Source organism: Mesoplodon densirostris, chromosome 1 (assembly GCF_025265405.1).
Source record: "Mesoplodon densirostris isolate mMesDen1 chromosome 1, mMesDen1 primary haplotype, whole genome shotgun sequence".
In the NCBI taxonomy this organism is placed as follows: Eukaryota; Metazoa; Chordata; class Mammalia; order Artiodactyla; family Ziphiidae; genus Mesoplodon; species Mesoplodon densirostris.
Genome location: NC_082661.1, coordinates 6748637 through 6768019, shown reverse-complemented (window position 1 = coordinate 6768019; position 19383 = coordinate 6748637). Strand labels below are relative to the sequence as shown.

The following is a 19383-nucleotide window of genomic DNA, read 5'->3' as shown; positions in this document are numbered from 1 at the left end:
CATAATTTAGATTGGTAGCGGTATAAACTTACATTGAAAATGTAAGAAAAGCCAAAGTTGTCATTCACTCTTCATGTATGAATTCAAAGAAACCCCCTTTTTCTCCGTTAAACTTACAGTTCAGGAGAGATTTCTGAGGCGATCCTGATGTAGTTGTTGTCAGATATGCTGAATTTATGGAAGAGAACCCACTCTGGCATCTTCTTGGCGACAGAGTAACAAGAAAGGGGATGCAGCTGTGCAACTTGCTTGTGCGTCAGCATTAAGTAATTACCTGACCCATCAACATCCCGAGCAATCTAAAAGGCAGCGTTTTACAGAAAAAAGGATTTTGTATTAATACGGAGATCGATACACAAAAATATTTTGTTTTAAAAATTCCAAAATACTTCATACAGAATAGTTAAAACTACAGATTTGCCACCCATGTTTTCTAGTTTCAGATATAGAAAATAAGACATAAACATGTTTTGCTCAAAACCTGGAGCCAGTGATGATGATAAAGATGTTAGCTAATTTTATCCGTTTCAGGGCAGCCAAAATAGCGCATCTACAAAGGTGAATGTTTTGGTCAAGAAATAAAGCTAGTACGTTCCCTGTCACATTATGGACCACGCTTGCAAGTGTCCAGTGCTTTACGCTTGACGTTTCAGCTCATTTAGTCCTCATGATAAGAACCCTGTGATGCAGGTAACCTTACTTCTTCCATACAGATGAGGAAATCCATGATAAAATGTCCTTTTTCTCCAGTAAGAGTGCTTTCGAGTTTAGGTGGTGCATACTTATTCTGTAACGTGCTTTAGTTGAGAGGCGCTACGTTAGTCAACCTCCACGCTGGGAAAGAAACAAACGGGCTGTTGCCTTTACTTCTTGGTGGGCATTACATCACCAGGTACATGGGAGCAAACAGGTGAGATGAGGGACTATAACTGTTCAGCCAAAGAGTGCTGTAACAATTCCTCGTGATGGAAAAGGTCTTCCTGACAGAAAGAACATGCTAGCTTAGTCCTCCGTTCCCCTGAGGGGAAGTATATTTAAATACTAAATCTTTAATAACATATAAGGGTTTTTAGTTTTAAAGTTAACATCAGTACAATAATCATCCTAAGTGGGAGGTTTCTGACAGGATGTCCTGAATAGGTAAAATTTTGTAAAGGGCACACTGCAGGTGGCCTTGTCCATTCTTACCTGCATAAAGTAACCAGACAGAAGAGCTTTCCGTATGTTCAGGGTGTTTTCCTTTGAGCCAAAAGCAGGTTCTGTGTAAGGAAGCTCGATTCGCTTGATGATTTCTAAGAGTTCGGCTCGGATAACATCTGCCATCCTGAGTGCAGAGCAGTTGAGGAAGTTATCGTGACACCACTTTTCAACAGAGTCTAGGAAGGAACAAACAGCAGGCTGTTTAGAAATGACCTGTCACGACCGAGCGAGCCCAGGCGGGAAGGCGCTGCCTCTGCGTCCCTGCGTCCCTGCTAACAAGGCTGTCACGTGAGTGGGCGCGGGGGAGGCAGCAAGGACGGGGACCTCCGGTGGCCGCGGGAGTGACTGTCCCTGGGGAGCGGCTGTCCCTGGCACCGCTGGGAAGGGAGAGGGTGCCGACTGGCAGGACCTGCAGTGGCTGCGGGGGACTCCACGAGCCCACCAACTGTACAGTGAAGGTCCCTAGCACTGACCAATACTGTATCACCCTCATCTGGCTCGTAAGGGGCAGAAGAGACCGTCTCAAGGTCACCATTTCGTCCAGTGTGCCTACGGCGAGGATGTACGTGCCCACGACATTCCATCAAACTAGGAGGGAAAAGGCTTACAGTACAGATACCTCTGATCCATGAAAATATCTCACATACTTTACCTAATTATAAGAAAAGGATTACTACTAGGCTGCGCTGGGAATTAATGATGTCCCAGTGAAGCTCGCCTACCCTCGCTGCAAATTTTGTATCGAGATTCAGTCCCCTGGATCGGTGTGAAGTCCTTCTTTCTTGCCGTCTGCATTAGCTGGACCCAGAGTTTTGCCTTGGCCTGGGAGCGCCCGTGGCCTCGGCACAGCGGGCTGCAGACCTCCGTCGGTCCTTCCCGTCCACTCACTCAGGCCCGTCCGGAGCCACAGGACTGCGTGCGCTTGGCCCGACGACGACCGCCACCGGCTTGCCCTCCAAAGATGCCAAGGCCCTCATGTGCTTCCTGGCTCCACTGACAACTTCCTCTGCTCGGCTTCGAACAACTAACTCCCCGCGCTGCCACCCTGGCTGCGGTCATACTTTTCACTTTAAACCTTTTCCACACCGTCTGCTGGAGCAAAGGAGGTAAAGGCAGCATCGCGGAGAACAAAGGTGAGAATGACCCTCCTGGCGGGAAGGGAGCTCCGCTCTGGCTGTGTCCGCCTCACTGCTTTGCCCCGTCTGCCCCTGGAGACCCCCTTCCTGTCTTTAAGGCCCAGCACAGGAGCTTCACGTGGAGGAGTTTTCCGTTCCCTCACCACTGGGAACGGGAACGTACCCACCGTGGTTTAGACGTACCCAGGACTTCTGCCGCAGCTTTACACCAGCCATTCTACTCCCCTGGACGCCCTCCCCGCCCCCCTCCCCTCCTCGGCCAGGGTCCAGCCTCCCTCAGCTCATCAGCCTATTTTTTTTTTTTTTTTTTTTTTTTTTTGCAGTACGCGGGCCTCTCACTGCCGTGGCCTCTCCCGTTGCGGAGCACAGGCTCCGGATGCGCAGGCCCAGCGGCCATGGCTCACGGGCCCAGCCGCTCCGCGGCATGTGGGATCCTCCCAGACCGGGGCACGAACCCGTATGCCCTGCATCGGCAGGCGGACTCTCAACCACTGCGCCACCAGGGAGGCCCTCATCAGCCTATTTATTCATTACTATCACCTGGAGCTGGGGGTTGTTTTGTTTTGAAAGCTCCATGTTCTCTCTCCATCCAGTACTGAGCATGCCATGTTATGAAGGGCACAAAGCACAGCTCTGGCCGGTGGGCACCTAGAGATGGCAGTTCCTTTCCTTCCGCCCTGGACCCGAGAGGACAGGAGCCGTGCTGTGCAAGTCTGTGTCCCCCGTCCCTGCGTCCCCAGCGAGCTCGCTCTGAAGGCTGCCGGGCTGGGCGCCGGTCCGTGGATGCAGGCCCGCCCTCTGTGGGCGCAGGAGGCGTGTCTCTACTGCTCACCTGCGGGTGCCTGAGGGCCTCTAGCGCCATCCCACTCAAATGACCAAGGGGGCTGGAGAGAAAGGGTGTTGGACGAATAACAACCCCGCTTCGTCTGGGGAAGGAAAGGTGGAATTCGGAGGTCATTTCTGAGAAGGCCAAGCGTTCACTTACGTTCGCTGGTGGAATTCAGAGCCATGTCCTGGTAGGCCCTGTAAACGTTGATGAGGGTGAAGTGATCTCCTTCAGGATGTAAGAACGTCTTCCAACAAGACGAGGCGGCCGCCTCTGTTCCCGGGGGCAGATGCGAAAAGCAATGAGGAGCTTTAAGATGCAAAAGGGCAGAAGGTCAGCAGTAGTGAGATGTGCCCTTTAGCACGACAGGCTGCGGGGGCGGGGGAACAGGTGGGGGCTCACGGCTGTTTGTAGCCCTGCTCCTGTCTTACTCTGTGAATAACATGCTATCCTGTTTACATAGAAATCAGAGAACTGTAGGGTGAGCTGTCATCTGGTGCTTCTCCTTACTCCTGTGTGTTAGCTTTTCTCAGGTCTGCTCAGCACAGCGGACACCCTGCTGGTAAATATTACAGCCCCCGGTCCGGGGACAGGATTAGAACTCAGGCCCAAATGCAGCATAGCCTTTGGTTTGTCCTGCCAGTAAAAGAATCAATTAAAACCTATAAACCAAGATGAATGAAGCGGTAGGAAATAAAAAACACGCACACGTGACACGTTTTTCTTGATCTGTACCGATCACTTCAGCAAAAGCGAGCTTGGTATGCTTTCACCTGTCTGCTTTAAGAAATTCACTGGGTTTTTACTTAGATTGTTTCATATTGAGGCAATTCTTATAATTTTCTACATTTTAAAACTACTAAAATATTTCATTATCATTTCAAATGGATCTCATTTAAATCTATACCTGCTGCAGATACACAGTACGAAAGAGCCGTGGAAGGAATACCTGTTACCATGGCAGCGATTGTGAGCATTTCATCTACACAGTCAAATTCACAGGATGCTAAGATAGACTTGGAGAGTTGTGGATCAAGAGGAAACTCTGACATGATGATTCCAAATTCAGAAAGATTTCCATCATTGTCCAGTGCTGCCAGATAATCTAAGTCTTCCAAAGCCTGCATCAAACTTTCTGGTGCTAGGGAAGACAAAATTAATAATTACAATGTCTCATACAACCAAGCTGGAGTCACAGGTACTGGATTTTCCCTCCCACACAGAACCACCCAACAATGAACAAAATATATGAAACAAGAGTTCGCAAGACAGAGAACATCAGGCAACGAAGGACAGTGATTCCTGAGAGGGGGACACCTCAAGAGGTAAGCCTGAGGACTGCCCAGCTTACTGCCTTGAGAGTTTCCAGGCTGTGGTGCTGGGAGGGGACCCAAGGGGAGCTGCCCGACTCCCCGAATTATGGAGAGGGTGCTGAGGGTCCAGGGAGACTAAGGTGGCCAGAGCCTGCAGGTCGGACCTCCTGAGAGGCGAGAGCTCTAGAGCGAGGACTCAGAGGATGTACGAGAGCCCCTCAGTCAGCCAGCAGGGCCCATTCACTCCACTCCAGGCCAGAGAAGGAACCATCCAGAGGAGCAGCGGGTCAGTGCCTGGTGCTCACACGGGATCTAGATATGCCCGTTCCCACCAGCCAGGCTGCAAAGGCTCATGGTTCATGGGACTCTGGGGGGGTGGGCGGAACACAGAATAACTACACCCCACATGTACACTGTTCCAGTGCCACCTAACTAATCCTAAAGTCAAGACCTGAAAGGATCACTCTGCATCCCAGGACATAGCTCAGGAATATTTACAGGAATACAAAATAGCCAGTATCCAACCCAGTAAAATGTACAACGTCTAGCATCCAACAAATATTATGAGGCATGAAAAGCAGGAAAATATAATCCCATAATAAAGAGAAAAACAAATCAATTGAAACTGGCCCAGATGACAGAAATGGTAGACAAGGATGTTGAAAGCTATTTGCCAGTACAAGTAAGGACCAAAGCCTAATTTTCTCCATCCCTTTATTTCCCTTATAAGTTTATATGACATTAATAATGGTGTAGTTTTATTATATATGCTTAATATCCACCTACAAAGATAAATCCATTTATTCAAAGTGAGGTATTCTCCTTGTCCTTGCAAAATAAAGTCACATTAAAATGAATACATGTGTTTTTCACCAGGCCTCACAAAGAAGCAAGTCACATAGCATGAAGCTGCTGGATTGTTCTACCCCAGAAACGGAAGGATTTATGAACTACTCAACGGCTTTCACTTGTCTCACTTCCAACATGTTCCTGGCAGGCGGGAGACAGAGCCTGTGGGGACCTGAGAAGCAGTTTAACCTCCTTGTAGCTGGGAGTTCAAGGTAACGAACAGTACAGATTTACTTATTTGCTGCCCAAACGTTGGCCACTAAGCTATTTGTCACAATTTCAAGCAAACTGTGTAACTCAAAAGCCAGTCCCAAATTCAGATTTGATAAAGTCCCTCCATTCCCATCAAGAGACCTGGGAACACTGGGAGAGACCCCCCTGCGGGCTGGGGAAGGACCCCCGGACCTCCTCGCATCCCCAGGCCTCTTGCTGGAGGAGAGAGCATGGAACGGGCCTGGCCTCCACCTCTGACACGTGATTTGCCGGTGAAAGATCAGTTACTGTGAAAGCAAGTTAAGTGTTGGGCTGAGGGGGGCTGTGAGCAAGACTGCAGAGAACCCAGGCATCTGCTAGAGGGCTCGGGCGTGGCTTTCACCCCACCATGGAGGAAAGAAGCTGAACATCTCTGGTTTTGGTTTCTTTCATCAAGATTTAAAACTGAGAAGAGCACGGCCTCAGGGCATTCCGTTCTTGGCTTGTGACCCCTTGGCCTCTCCAGGGCACTAGCCAGGAGCACTGGTGGACTCCTTGTTCATTTGGAGACCCTGGGGCAAGGATGAGACCTTGAGAAATCACAGTCCCGGGAAGTAAACAGATGGGCTATTTAGAAAAAGAGTCCGAGCCATCAGTGAGCCATGAAATCGAAAGTAACAGAGATGGCCTCATCCACCAGAGGGCAGACAGCAGAAGCAAGAACTACAATCCTGCAGCCTGTGAAACAAAAACCACGTTCACAGAAAGATAGACAAGATGAAAAGGCAGAGGGCTATGTACCAGATGAAGGAACAAGATAAAAACCCAGAAAAACAACTAAATGAAGTGGAGATAGGCAACCTTCCAGAAAAAGAATTCAGAATAATGATAGTGAAGATGATCCAGGACCTCGGAAAAAGAATGGAGGCAAAGATTGAGAAGATGCAAGAAATGTTTAACAAGGACCTAGAAGAATTATAGAACAAACAAACAGAGATGAACAATACAATAACTGAAATGAAAAATACACTAGAAGGAATCAGTAGCAGAATAACTGAGGCAGAAGAATGGACAAGTGACCTGGAAGACAGAATGGTGGAATTCACTGCTGCAGAACAGAATAAAGAAAAAGGAATGAAAAGAAATGAAATCACATTTGTGAATTGTGAAATCACAATCAATGTGATACACCATATTAACAAATTGAAGAATAAAAACCATATGATCATCTCAAGAGATGCAGAAAGAGCTTTTGACAAAATTCAACACCCATTTATGATAAAAACTCTTTAGAAAGTGGGCATAGAGGGAACCTACCTCAACATAATAAAGACCATATACGACAAACCCAGAGCAAACATCATTCTCAATGGTGAAAAACTGAAAGCATTCCCTCTAAGATCAGGAACAAGACAAGGATGTCCACTCTCACCACTATTATTCAACATAGTTTTGGAAGTTCTAGCCATGGCAATCAGAGAAGAAAAATAACACGAATACAAATTGGAAAAGAAGTAAAACTGTCCCTGTTTGCAGATGTCATGATACTACACATAGAGAATCCTAAAAATGCCACCAGAAAACTACTAGAGCTAATCAATGAATTCGGTAAAGTTGCAGGATACAAAATTAATGCACAGAAATCTCTTGCATTCCTATACACTAATGATGAAAAATCTGAAAGAGAAATTAAGGAAACACTCCCATTTACCACTGCAACAAAAAGAATAAAATACCTAGGAATAAATCTACCTAGGGAGACAAAAGACCTGTATGTAGAAAACTATAAGACACTGATGAAAGAAATTAAAGATGATACCAACAGATGGAGAGATATACCATGTTCTTGGATTAGAAGAATCAATATTGTGAAAATGACTATACTAGCCAAAGCAATCTACAGATTCAATGCAATCCGTATCAAATTACCAATGGCATTTTTTACAGAACTAGAACAAAAAATCTTAAAGTTTGTATGGAGACACAGAAGACCCCAAATAGCCAAAGCGGTCTTGAGGGAAAAAAACAGAGCTGGAGGAATCAGACTCCCTGACTTCAGACTATACTACAAAGCTACAGTAATCAAGAAATATGGTACTGGCACAAAAACAGAAACATAGATCAACGGAACAAGATAGAAAGCCCAGAGATAAACCCACACACCTATGGTCAACTAATCTATGACAAAGGAGGCAAGGATATACAATGGAGAAAAGACAGTCTCTTCAATAAGTGGTGCTGGGAAAACTGCACAGCTACATGTAAAAGAATGAAATTAGAACACTCCCTAACACCATACACAAAAATAAACTCAAAATGGATTTGAGACCTAAATGTGAGACCAGACACTATCAAACTCTTAGAGGACAACATACGCAGAACACTCTTTGACATAAATCACAGCAAGATCTTTTTTGATCCACCTCCTAGAGTAATGCAAATAAAAACAAAAATAAACAAATGGGACCTAATGAAACTTTAAAGCTTTTGTGCAGCAAAGGAAACCATAAACAAGATGAAAAGACAACCCTCAGAATGGGAGAAAATATTTGCAAACAAATCAACGGATAAAGGATTAATCTCCAAAATATATAAACAGCTCATGCAGCTCAATATTAAAGAAACAAACAACCCAATCCAAAAATGGGCAGAAGACCTATATAGACATTTCTCCAAAGAAGACATACAGATGGCCAAGAAGCACATGAAAAGCTGCTCAACATCACTAATTATTAGAGAAATGCAAATCAAAACTACAATGAGGTATCATCTCACACCAGTTAGAATGGGCATCAGAAAATCTACAAACAACAAATGCTGGAGAAGGTGTGGAGAAAAGGGAACCCTCTTGCACTGTTGGTGGGAATGTAAATTGATATAGCCACTATGGAGAACAGTATGGAGGTTCCTTAAAAAGCTAAAAATAGAATTACCATATGACCCAGCAATCCTACTACTGGGCATATACCCAGAGAAAAGCATAATTCAAAAAGACACATGCACCCCAATGTTCATTGCAGCACTATTTACCATAGCCAGGTCATAGAAGCAACCTAAATGCCCATCAACAGATGAATGGATAAAGAAGATGTGGTACATATATACAATGGAATATTACTCAGCCATAAAAAGGAACGAAATTGGGTTATTTGTTGAGACGTGGATGGACCTAGAGACTGTCATACAGAGTGAAGTAAGTCAGAAAGAGAAAAATAAATATCGTATATTAATGCATGTATGTGAAACCTAGGAAAATGGTGCAGATGAACCAGTTTGCAGGGCAGAAGTTGAGACACAGATGTAAAGAACAAACGTATGGACACCAAGGGGGGAAAGCCGTGGGGTGGTGGGATGGTGGTGGTGGGCTGAACTGGGCGATTGGGATTGACATGTATACACTGATGTGTATAAAATTGATGACTAATAAGAACCTGCAGTATAAAAAAATAAAATTTAAAAATTAAAAAAAAATTAAGGATTTCTGTTCAACAAACAGCACAATAGAAAAATTTAACTGAACATAAGATTGGGAGGAAAAAAAGTAACAGCTGACATGCCAGAGAAGGTGCAAAAAGCAGCAGCAGAAATAAGCATCTCAGATTAAACAGAGCAGGAGGGCACTGGGAACACAAAGTTAATTCCTGAAAGTTGTGTAGAAACCAACTTCCATAAATCAGCAAAGCTGCTGCATTGTAAGTTACAGGATCTCTGGCAACCGTCCCTGTAAGTGCATCTGGCTTAACAGCCAGCCTCTGTCCCCAGAGGGCACCTACTTCTCATTTTTATGTCCTGGAGTTGAGTTGGCTGCACACAGAGTTACTAACGGACGTAACTTTATGATACGGCTCTTGGTCCGAACACCAGATAAAGAGAGGAAGTTCTTGGGGTTTTATTATATTAGAAAGAACAAGTTAATGAATGCAGATTATACAGGTGAAGGAATAATAATAAATAACTGAATAGGATTTGCTAATATTACATTCTACATTTTAAGACATCTCCCCAGTATGGCCCATAAAATTGTCTTAGATAAAAGCTGAAGCGTTTAGATGAGGGTTCTTTATGGCAGTGCTATTTAAGTGTAATCCATGGTAAATAATGCTAACAAATGGAATATAAATGTTTTAGTGTGAGGCCTCTTGTTTACAGCAGTGCAAAATCACACTGCTTTATTCCAAAGGCAATTTCAATATGAACAAATCATCATTTTTATTAAGTTCTATTGCCAATGGCAGCCGTACTCCCTGTAGGGTAGCTCACTACAAGGTCACACACCTCCCCCAGGGCTATCACTCAAAGTAAATTGCAGGGCTATTATCATACTATTTCGTTATGGTGCCTTTTTTCCATGGAACCCCAAATGCCAGGCTCCAATACTGAATCTGCATTTTCCTGCCACAGTATCTGCAGAAAGGCTGCTCACAAACAAAGAGGCCATTAATCTGGAACAAGGGTTAAGTCCACCAGCCAGAGGGAGGGACTGACCCAGTGCTCATTCTAAGCAAGAGTGCAGGTCAGATGAGGAATCCAAGGCTCTGCTGTGTCATTTCCAGAAACAACAGCCTCACGTGGCATCTTTCCTACGGCCTTGAAAAGTCTGCCAAAATTTTAGAGGTCACATAGCAGGAATCACAGGTTGTTCCCCTCCCCGTCACGGGGACATTTACTCAGGCACTCAGCAGGAGAGAGAAGAACCAAGAGACAGAGACGAGAAGCTGAGTACCCGTGCTGTTCAAGCCTCTGTTCTTAGGTGTCCCTAAGGCACTGCCACATTCTCGTCCTGGATTTCATAAGACACCTCAAGTTCCTTATCACAACACACTTTGACTTATGCCAGTTTGAGTGGTGTTACTGGCACTGGCACCCAGAAGAATTGTATACCTCAGAAATTCTGTCACAAAGGAAGAGTGTATCCAAGTGCCACTGGGACTTAGAAAAGGCAGGGACGAAGTTGGCCCGGGGAAGGAGGATAGCTGTGCTCACACGAGGCTTGCCGTGTGCCTCGTACACACGTGAATTACACAGATGTACACATATGCAGATGGACATGGAGAAAGAGAGTGACAGCTGGACAGGGCGGAAGCAGAAGATGAAGTTTCTGGCCTGGTGGGTTTTAGGACTGGAGCCTGGGCACTGTGTGCACTGAAGTGAAGAGCCCACGGAGGGGAGAAACGGAAGAATCGAGATGGTGCTGGCTGGACGGTGTAGATCCTCAGTAGTCTTGGGACTTTTAGGGAATAGGATTGAGTTTGGCTCTGAAGAGGAGAGAAAGGCAAGGCCTCTGTTCCACTTAATTTCACAAGGACCTGCTCACAAAAGCTGGCACGTGCCCACCTCCTACCCTACACGGTACACAGAGCACTTCTGCATAAATAATCTCACTTGAACCTTTTAATAACCCCCTTGATACAGGAGGGCAGACCCTCTACCCTCATGTTACGCGAGTCCTGAGACGGGCGGCAGGTCTGCTGCACCTGCGTATTTCATTTACAAGAGGAGTTACATGCAGCAGCTGCAAGCATCATCTTTTTTTTTTTTTTCTTTCAAAACGATGAGTCAGAGTTAATCCACAGTTACATTTCCCCAAGCACAGCAGAAAATAGTTATGTGCATACTGTCAGGGGACAAAAATAAATGGTCACCCTCACCCTTTTGTCCCCCGTTACCAGCTCTAAGCCCCGGGGAGTGAGCAGCAGAGGGTGACCACCGAGAGACACGGGATCTCCTCTGCACGGCTGTGGTCTGCCGTTTGCTTTTGAAAATCTTCGAGGTTACAAGGCCTGCTCTTCTCTTCACGCTAGTCCAGCAAACAGCGGCCATCATGACAAGAAGGTGCCCAGGCAATCAACACGTGGTGATTCTTGGGCTTAAGAGGTGAGCAGTTTTCAAAACTGAAAACTGTTTCTTCAGGGGGTGGCCTCCAGTGGCGACTGGCCGGCCGACGACAGAAGCCCCGGGGTCAGCGGTGAAAGACGGAGAAATGGATGCAAGTGACACACCCTCACCTTCTGGACTCCTTTTTTCTCAGGGACCAGAGTGAAAGCCAGGAGCACAGTGGCTTCACTACTTGAGAGTTAAGGGATCACAGCTAAAGGAATCCTGCAGCCCGTGCTTCCCAGCCTTTCCGGGCCGCATCACACCCGCCCTGGCCCCCCGCCGCGGGGCCCCAGCCGCCCCCCTCTGCCGCCCCCCCCCAGGGCCCTGCCCACACCCTTTCTAACTTGCCACAGTCCTGTCACTCTGGCCATTGCTATCAAAGAAAAATGCACTCAGCCTGAGTTTGCTACAGATACTTTACCACCTTACATCACATCCTATGACTGTTTCTTTCCTCCAAGCTACTCCCTCAAGGTATATTTATCACTAGCATATTCATCCTTGCAGCTAGTTAGGAAGGGGCCGGGCCTCTTCTGGGACCTTCTTTTGGGTGGGGAAGCTCTACAGAAGCCAAGCTGGCTAGCATCCTCAGGGGTCCGGCTGGGACTACTTGGCGGTTCTCCAGGTGATGTCCTAATCTTCCCAGGAACCTCAATGCCAAGGCCTTCTTGACATGCATTCGATTTAGGCCTCTCTTTCCCGCGTGCCTCTGAGCTTCTGCTGGAGAACAGCAACCCTTTTCCTGCAAGAACAGACAGCTCCAAGGGCGGAGGTGGCTCCAGAGGAAGGAGATCAATCTTAGACGAGACAGGAGCTCACCTGGACCCTTTCCTCCTAGAGATTCCACTGCTCCTTCAGGGAAGAGTCTGTTGAAAACGTTAGATTCCAAAGAGTTTCCCAAAGAAAGTGATTTTCCAAAGTGTTTACTGGGAGAGTTTCAATATGAAACTCCCTGCGGTTCTAGGGAAGGACTGGGCGCTGCTGAAGAGCAGGAGCCCCTGTCGTGACCTCTAGGTGAGGTCCTGACCCCGCTCCTCAGGACCATCCAGGCTTGGAGTCTTGGACCGTCCACTTGGCTGCTCTTCTTGTAATGAGAACCTGTGTCCACACTCTATTTTCTCTTCTACCTTTTCATGTCAGAGGTTAGCTTTCTTAGGGGACCCTCCTCTTACTTCACCTACTCCAAGGTCTGTGCGCTATTTTAAGAAGTATTTGAGAAAGAGTAACTCTAATATAACCTATATTTCTCAAGTGCTTGTAATCCTAATGGCACCACTGGACAAAATGACTGAAAAACATAGGAATTGAGACAAAGCACAACAAAACAGTAGAAATTCTACAGTTTCCATTTTAAGTGCACTCTGCTTACGAGGCCTTTTGGCTGGCTGCTCTCTCATGCAAATTTGATAAATGCCATGAATATCGTAACACTAAGATTACTACATTGCCAATCACCCCCTTTGATAAACACAGTGAAAATTTTAACCATGGGCCTAACGTGTGGAAAAATTAAGGATGTTCTCTTTTATTAATGCACGAGTGAAAACTAAACATCAACTGAAGGGCAATCAGTACTTAAACCAGAAACCTTTCTACAGGGACGTGAATACCCACTCAGTTGCAGTGAAGCTAAGCTGCGGGTCGGGAACGAAGCAGCAGTTCCAGAGTAAACAGGGCTGGGACTGGGCGGCGGGGAGCGGGCTGCGGCTCTGGGAGCCTCGTCACATGGTAGGAGCGCCTGCCCTTGAGCTTAGCCTTCTGGTCAGCATCCCGATGGTCTCCGCGGGAGCAGCCCAGGTCCCGGCCAGGTCTGATACCAGCGGGGAGGAAGGCAGCACCACTCCCGTGGTAGAGGGCCCTCCTCAGTGAACTTGAGGGCAGGGGGGAGCTCCCCAGGAGACAGACGCTCAGACTGTAATTCTAAGGCCTCCGTCTTATGCTTAACAACCGTACCCCCTTCATATCTCCATTTACCCTTAATTACAAAGGTGTGAACTTCGAGTGGCTTTTCCCCAGGTGACGGTGTGACCCATGAGGAAGGGCCATTTGCCTACAAGGTTTCCCACCGAGAAACACTAACGCTGCCAAGAATGCTCCACTGTTCAGTTCGGCCTTACACCCCTGTACTCCACTATCCCCCGCACCCCCGGGTTTCTACTGGCCTGGCCCCATCTCCCTATGTTAAAGTGGCCAAGGGCAGACGCTTTTCCAATGTCAGAACAGATATTTCCTAGAGGGTAGCTTTTTCTTTTTTTTAATTTTTAAAATTACTTTAGAGAATGTTTACCTCTAGTGGGGAAAATGCTTCAGGACAAACCAAAGCCCCGGGCTTGCTTGCACCACCAAGGGCCACTGCTCTTAGGACTGGGGATGGGCAAGAGGTATGAGGGTCAGGCTCAGCCAGGCGCCTGCTGACCCGCGGGCACACGGCTACCTGGTCTATTCATGAAGTCACAGTGGCCTAAGCCCGCGATGTCGATTCTCTTCATAAAAAGCACCATGCTGGTTAGGTTGGCTTCCTGCATTTCCGCTGGCTTAAGTGGCCGCATGTCTTCGGAGGCGAATTCTTCAGAGTACAGACAGAAAAGTTTTCCTAGAAGAAACCAAGGAAGATGGTTTTAATGTTTCTGTGTTGCCTCCGGACAGGAACTTACGTGAGTTGGTTTTGGGGCCCGCAGTGCTACCTGAAGAAGATGAACCGAGAATCTGCTTGCGTATCTCTGCTTGGCTTTGGCTGATGGGCTGCATGACGAGTGAGTTTGCTCTTATTCTAGGATTATACACCTTTAAACGAAAGACAGCATCTTTAGCATCAGCTCACTCAAGATTTAGCAGGCTCGCTGGCCCTGAAGTGACGGCTGTTTGCACACTTTACTTCACGAAATGCTCTGCTACCGACTCATTTCTTTTGTACAATAGTTATTATTGTTTCACTTGCCTTGAGATGGAAACTACAAGAGCTCTGATAAATGGATTTAAGGGTTGTCTGCTTTCACTGTAGCTTCAATAAATATGGGAGCTCTGTATCATCTGCTGAAATACAAACGCCACTTCTCAAAGCGCTATACTGCTGACTTACGTGCCACGTGGAGAAAAGGATGACCCTCTGACAGTGCTGCATTTCCTCAGGGTTCTATTCAAATTGACTGTGATCCCATCTTTGTTACATATGCTGGGTTCTTCCAGTCCTATCAGCTAACACAAAAACTGCAGATGGCACTAACAGTGATTTTCCTTAGGCATGGTTTAAAGGTAAGTAATAACCCTGGGTTCTCTGAATGGTGGACTAATGCAATAAGATCCATCCAAACTGGTTCCAAGGGAACCTTCCTAATGGCTGGAATTGCTCTGTTACAGTAAACAAGGATATTTAAGAGACCCATAGTTTCCTGGAGGGGTAAAAGCTACATAACATCTAATAATGGTAAATGGATCAATACCTGGGTAGATTCTTTTCAGTTTAAATGCTATGATTTCTTAAGTCCCACTGTCTTTGAGAGTTTGAGATATCCTATTTCCATTTTTCCTGATTTTTAATTTAAGGATAGTGATGAAAAATATACAGACTTTTAAAAAAATTTAGGATGGAATTTTATGTCAACTATAAATCCAAAATTTGCGAAAATTAAACTCAGTGTACTGGAAACTAATTTCTAGTAAATTACCTGGGGGGAGAGGCTAATTACTTTGATAAAGGGGCTACCAAAAATACCCAAGGGATGTATAGAAGAAAAGATCCGTTTAGGAGTCAAGTAATTTGCTTCAGTAGTTGTCTTTCCTTAAAAGTTTTTCCTCTGGCCCCTCAACCAATTTAATCTGTTTCCAGACTATCAACCTGCTAATGACAGGCAGTTACATGTGCTCAAGACTTTGTTACTGGATGCAATAGTTCTTCTTTGCACACATGGCCAAATACAGAGAAATCCCCAGATCATATAGTTCATCCTCACTTTCTGGTCAGTAAAATGGTAGGAGCCCAAGACAATTAGCAGCAGTCTATTTAACCGCCTCAACAATAGTTACCTTTCTTCTCTCCACCCCGACATCAATAACAAATTTGACTGTGTTGCTCCAGATCAAAGATTCTCCAGAGGTAGCCGTTAACACCACGCGTCTCTGATAAACTTGGCATCTTTTCTCTGTTTCATCATTTGGCTTGAACAATGCACATTTCTCTTTTGGATACAAAGGAACAACTACGAGCTCTCCAAGATCTGGGTTTAAGTTAGATCCTTCTTGACAGATAATTTCATAGGCTTTTTCAATGTCCTAAAGTAAGAGAATAACATCATCCATGAGAATAAAGTACATTACAAACAACTTTCTCCAAATTATATAAAACTATAGGCAAAAGCTGCATAAGGTATACAGGGAAAGAAATACTTGTGTCATTTTCTATAGGTATCGTTAAATATGAAAAGGAGATACAACTGCATAAGAACATGTCTTTGGGGAAGTTAAATATAATTTATAAATAATTTCAGTGCTTTTAGTCCAAAATGGCTTTCCTCTTGTGAAATGTATTTTCTTTGCCTTTATGCATTCATCCTGCTCTTTTTCTAGTTTGGTGCAATTTCTCATATCCATTAACAATGACAGGTGAATAAAAGTTACTCTCACATCAGTGATGGTGCATCACTGTGCTTTAATGGTGGCAGAACTAAGAATTCTAAAACAATCTCTAGATTTCCAATAAAAGCATATATACATACACATTCCACAATCAGGGTCTCTAATCTGGGTCATCTTGAAAACTATTATTACTCATTAGCACTTTAAAAAAAAAGCAGAAATGCAATGAAATAGGCAGGAAATATTCACTGCTATTTATATATTTGCAAGATTCAGGAATTTAGAAATACTCTTTAAAAATGCTTCATTGTCAAATATACTGAATAAAAGAGTAAATTATGTGCCCTAAAACCACAAACAAGTAAGTATATTGGCGTAAAATGCTCAAAAAGACATTTTACACAGTACTTTTAATTAATTAATTAATTAATTAATGGTTGCGTTGGGTCTCCGTTGCTGCACGCAGGCTTTCTCTAGTTGCGGTGAGCAGGGGTTACTCTTCATTGCGGTGCACGGGCTTCTCATTGTGGTGCCCTCTCTTGTTGTAGAACACGGGCTCTAGGCACGTGGGCTTCAGTAGTTGTGGCGCACGGGCTTAGTTGCTCCACGGCATGTGGGATCTTCCCAGGCCAGGGCTCGAACCTGCGTCCCTTGCATTGGCAGGCGGATTCTTAACCACTGTGCCACCAGGGAAGCCCCGCAGTACTTTTCTATTTCTCAAATCACAACCAGATTTTTAGGACCTCATATAAAAAAGATGTCACTTAATGTAATTCTTACTCCTTTTAAATTTGTTTCCAAAATTTCTTTTTTTTTTTTCTTTTTTTTTTGCGGTACGCGGGCCTCTCACTGTGTGGCCTCTCCTGTTGTGGAGCACAGGCTCCAGACGTGCAGGCTCAGCGGCCATGGCTCACGGGCCCTGCTGCTCCATGGCATGTGGGATCTTCCCAGACTGGGGCACAAACCTGTGTCCCCTGCATCGGCAGGCGGACTCTCAACCACTGCGCCACCAGGGAAGCCCCAAAATTTCTATTTTTTTAAGGGCCTAACTAACTACCAGATGGAAGAAGCCCCATTTCATTTCATTACATACATTAGATTTCACTAAAAATCTGAGTAAAAAAGATGCTTTCCCATGACTGTTAAGTCTGAGTCTACTGTCCAGCGCTCCAGCTCACCTCTCCTTCCTTCCCCGCCACCTGTATAGTGGGATTGAACTAACTCAAGGGCTTTGTAGGTGGACAGATCTGCCTAGAAAAATAGTGAGACCTCGGGTGAGCTATTTGAAGGTTATTCCTGAGCTGCTGAGAGGCCCCCAGGAAGCAGGGCAGAGGCTGCCCCCTGGGGCCCACACAGCAGTTATCCCGGTACCTTCTCCTGTTCACACTTGGGGCAGATTTTTTTTTTTAACCAAGAGAAGAGCAGGATTATTGACCGTAATGAATGAAAAATTGCCAGCTGGAATAATCAGAACAAAGCTATTTCTTCCAATTTTTATAATTCTAATCATGTCATCATTTTAAGTGAGGAAAGCTTAGACGTTTCTACGGAGGAGAACAAGCCCTCGAGCTGCGTCTCCCTGCACAGGACATTCACACATTCCTCCTGGACGGCAGGTGGTAACCTCCCCACGTGGTACTTCACCCTCCACAGCTACCCTGGAGCTGAAAGAGGAGATTCGATTCCAGCAACCCACTCACAAATTTCCAACCAAAATAACCTTCAAACTGCACTGAAATATTGTACCTAGTTTAGATTCCTCAAGCTGACAGAAAACTTTGAGGCCATAATCTTCAGAATTAAAAAAAAGTACTTAAGATATTCATTCGGTGCTTCAAACTGTTTACTCATTTCCTTCCTATTCAATGTGTTTGGAGCATTTACGTATGTGGGGCTTTCCTACAATACCTGCAAAACTCAGGAAAACACAGCAACCTGCACCGAAGGAAGATATCTGCCCCCAAATGAAAGGCCCACAACTAGATGGAACATTTCACAGGAAAACCTTCAACCTAAGAGCATCTTCCTTGTGACAGCTTCAAGCTGCTCGATAATCTGGCTAGACAGTGTCATTAACCTTAATTTGTTTTCTTTTTTTTTTTCTTATTTTTGCGGTACGCGGGCCTCTCACTGCTGTGGCCTCTCTCGTTGCGGGGCACAGGCTCCGGACGCACAGGCTCAGCGGCCATGGCTCACGGGCCCAGCCGCTCCGCGGCATGTGGGATCTTCCCGGACCGGGGCACGAACCCGTGTCCCCTGCATCGGCAGGCGGACTCTCAACCACCGCGCCACCAGGGAAGCCCTTAATTTGTTTTCTATTTAATCTATTTCACTTTTTTTTCAGGTTACAAGATGGGTGAAGTGTTAAGGAACAACACGCTGTAAACATGCAGGGCTCCAAGTCTCAATTAAGCGCAAGAGCCAGGGGAGCATGCAGTTGTGGGTATTAATTCACAGCAGGTGAGGGGCTAAGTGAGCAGTGCGAGAAAATGTGAGGCGCCTAATGTTCACCAAGCCAAACGTGAGAGTATTTCTGCAACTTTAAATGGATTACCTAAGAGAAAAAGCGACAGTTAGTGCACTTCTGATCGACTGCTTAGGTCTGTTTTCCTATGACATTCAGTTGCTATGGCAGATTTTAAAGTTTTATATAGAAATCAAGAAAGCTTCCAACAGCATGGGGGAAAATGATCAACAGCTGTTAACATGGATTTCAGAGCAAGACAAAACTTTCCAGAAGACAAATTCCAAGACCATAGGAGAGTGTTAATCCTGACATAAGTAGTAAGAAAGAAAAAAGTCCATCAGCATACTGAACTATGTTCCGTTTTTTAGGTGGTAGATGGGGAAAAGAAACCCAGATAACACCTGTGGAATTTGGGGCTGAATTGTGACGAAAAACACTGGTTCCCAGAGAAGGTATGCTCCAGCCCGCAGAACGGCTGCCCCACCCGCTGGGCAGCCTGCTGGGAGCCTCTGGACAAGGAGGACCAGCCCCCCAGAGATTCCAGTGCTGGACCCGGGCCACATCAGCAGCCCCTGCCAAAATGACGAATCCTCATTCTCAGAGGCTCAGAACTGCAAAATCTGCCCAGAGCTTTCACTACACTATCACGTTCACGACTTTCAGGACTGATGCTTTCTCAACAGGAAATGTCTTTCTGGTCTGACTTCAAGGAAGATTATATAATTTTCTAAGCCCTGTGGATTTCATAGTTTCTACCACTATCCTAGGTAAGAATGCATCTTCTAAAGTCTGACAATCCAGAAGTCACTATGCCATTAATTATAGCTTATATGAAACTTGTAAGAATCAAATACTTTAAGAATCAAATATTACCCCCAATTCTGTTATGAGCTTTATTTTTCAAAAATCAATTTTGGAACTTTTGGTTACTCTGACTAAAGATGACTACTC

The 19383-nt window shown here is 45.4% G+C and overlaps 1 protein-coding gene across 5 annotated transcripts in view; it reads right to left on the bottom strand.

The window, feature by feature from the left end:
* Nucleotides 1–19383, bottom strand: part of DHX32 (DEAH-box helicase 32 (putative)) — a 54500-nt gene that overhangs the window by 1425 nt on the left and 33692 nt on the right. For 4 of the 5 annotated variants that reach the window (XM_060098414.1, XM_060098413.1, XM_060098415.1 and 1 more), the window contains 7 exons: nucleotides 15417–15662; nucleotides 14078–14177; nucleotides 13828–13986; nucleotides 4112–4303; nucleotides 3322–3471; nucleotides 1189–1376; nucleotides 118–299 (listed from right to left, as the gene is read on the bottom strand). In XM_060098414.1, the coding sequence (XP_059954397.1) occupies nucleotides 118–299; nucleotides 1189–1376; nucleotides 3322–3471; nucleotides 4112–4303; nucleotides 13828–13986; nucleotides 14078–14177; nucleotides 15417–15662 (1217 nt within the window). The remainder of the gene's footprint in view (nucleotides 1–117; nucleotides 300–1188; nucleotides 1377–3321; nucleotides 3472–4111; nucleotides 4304–13827; nucleotides 13987–14077; nucleotides 14178–15416; nucleotides 15663–19383) is intronic. The other variant, XM_060098417.1, reaches the window with a different exon arrangement.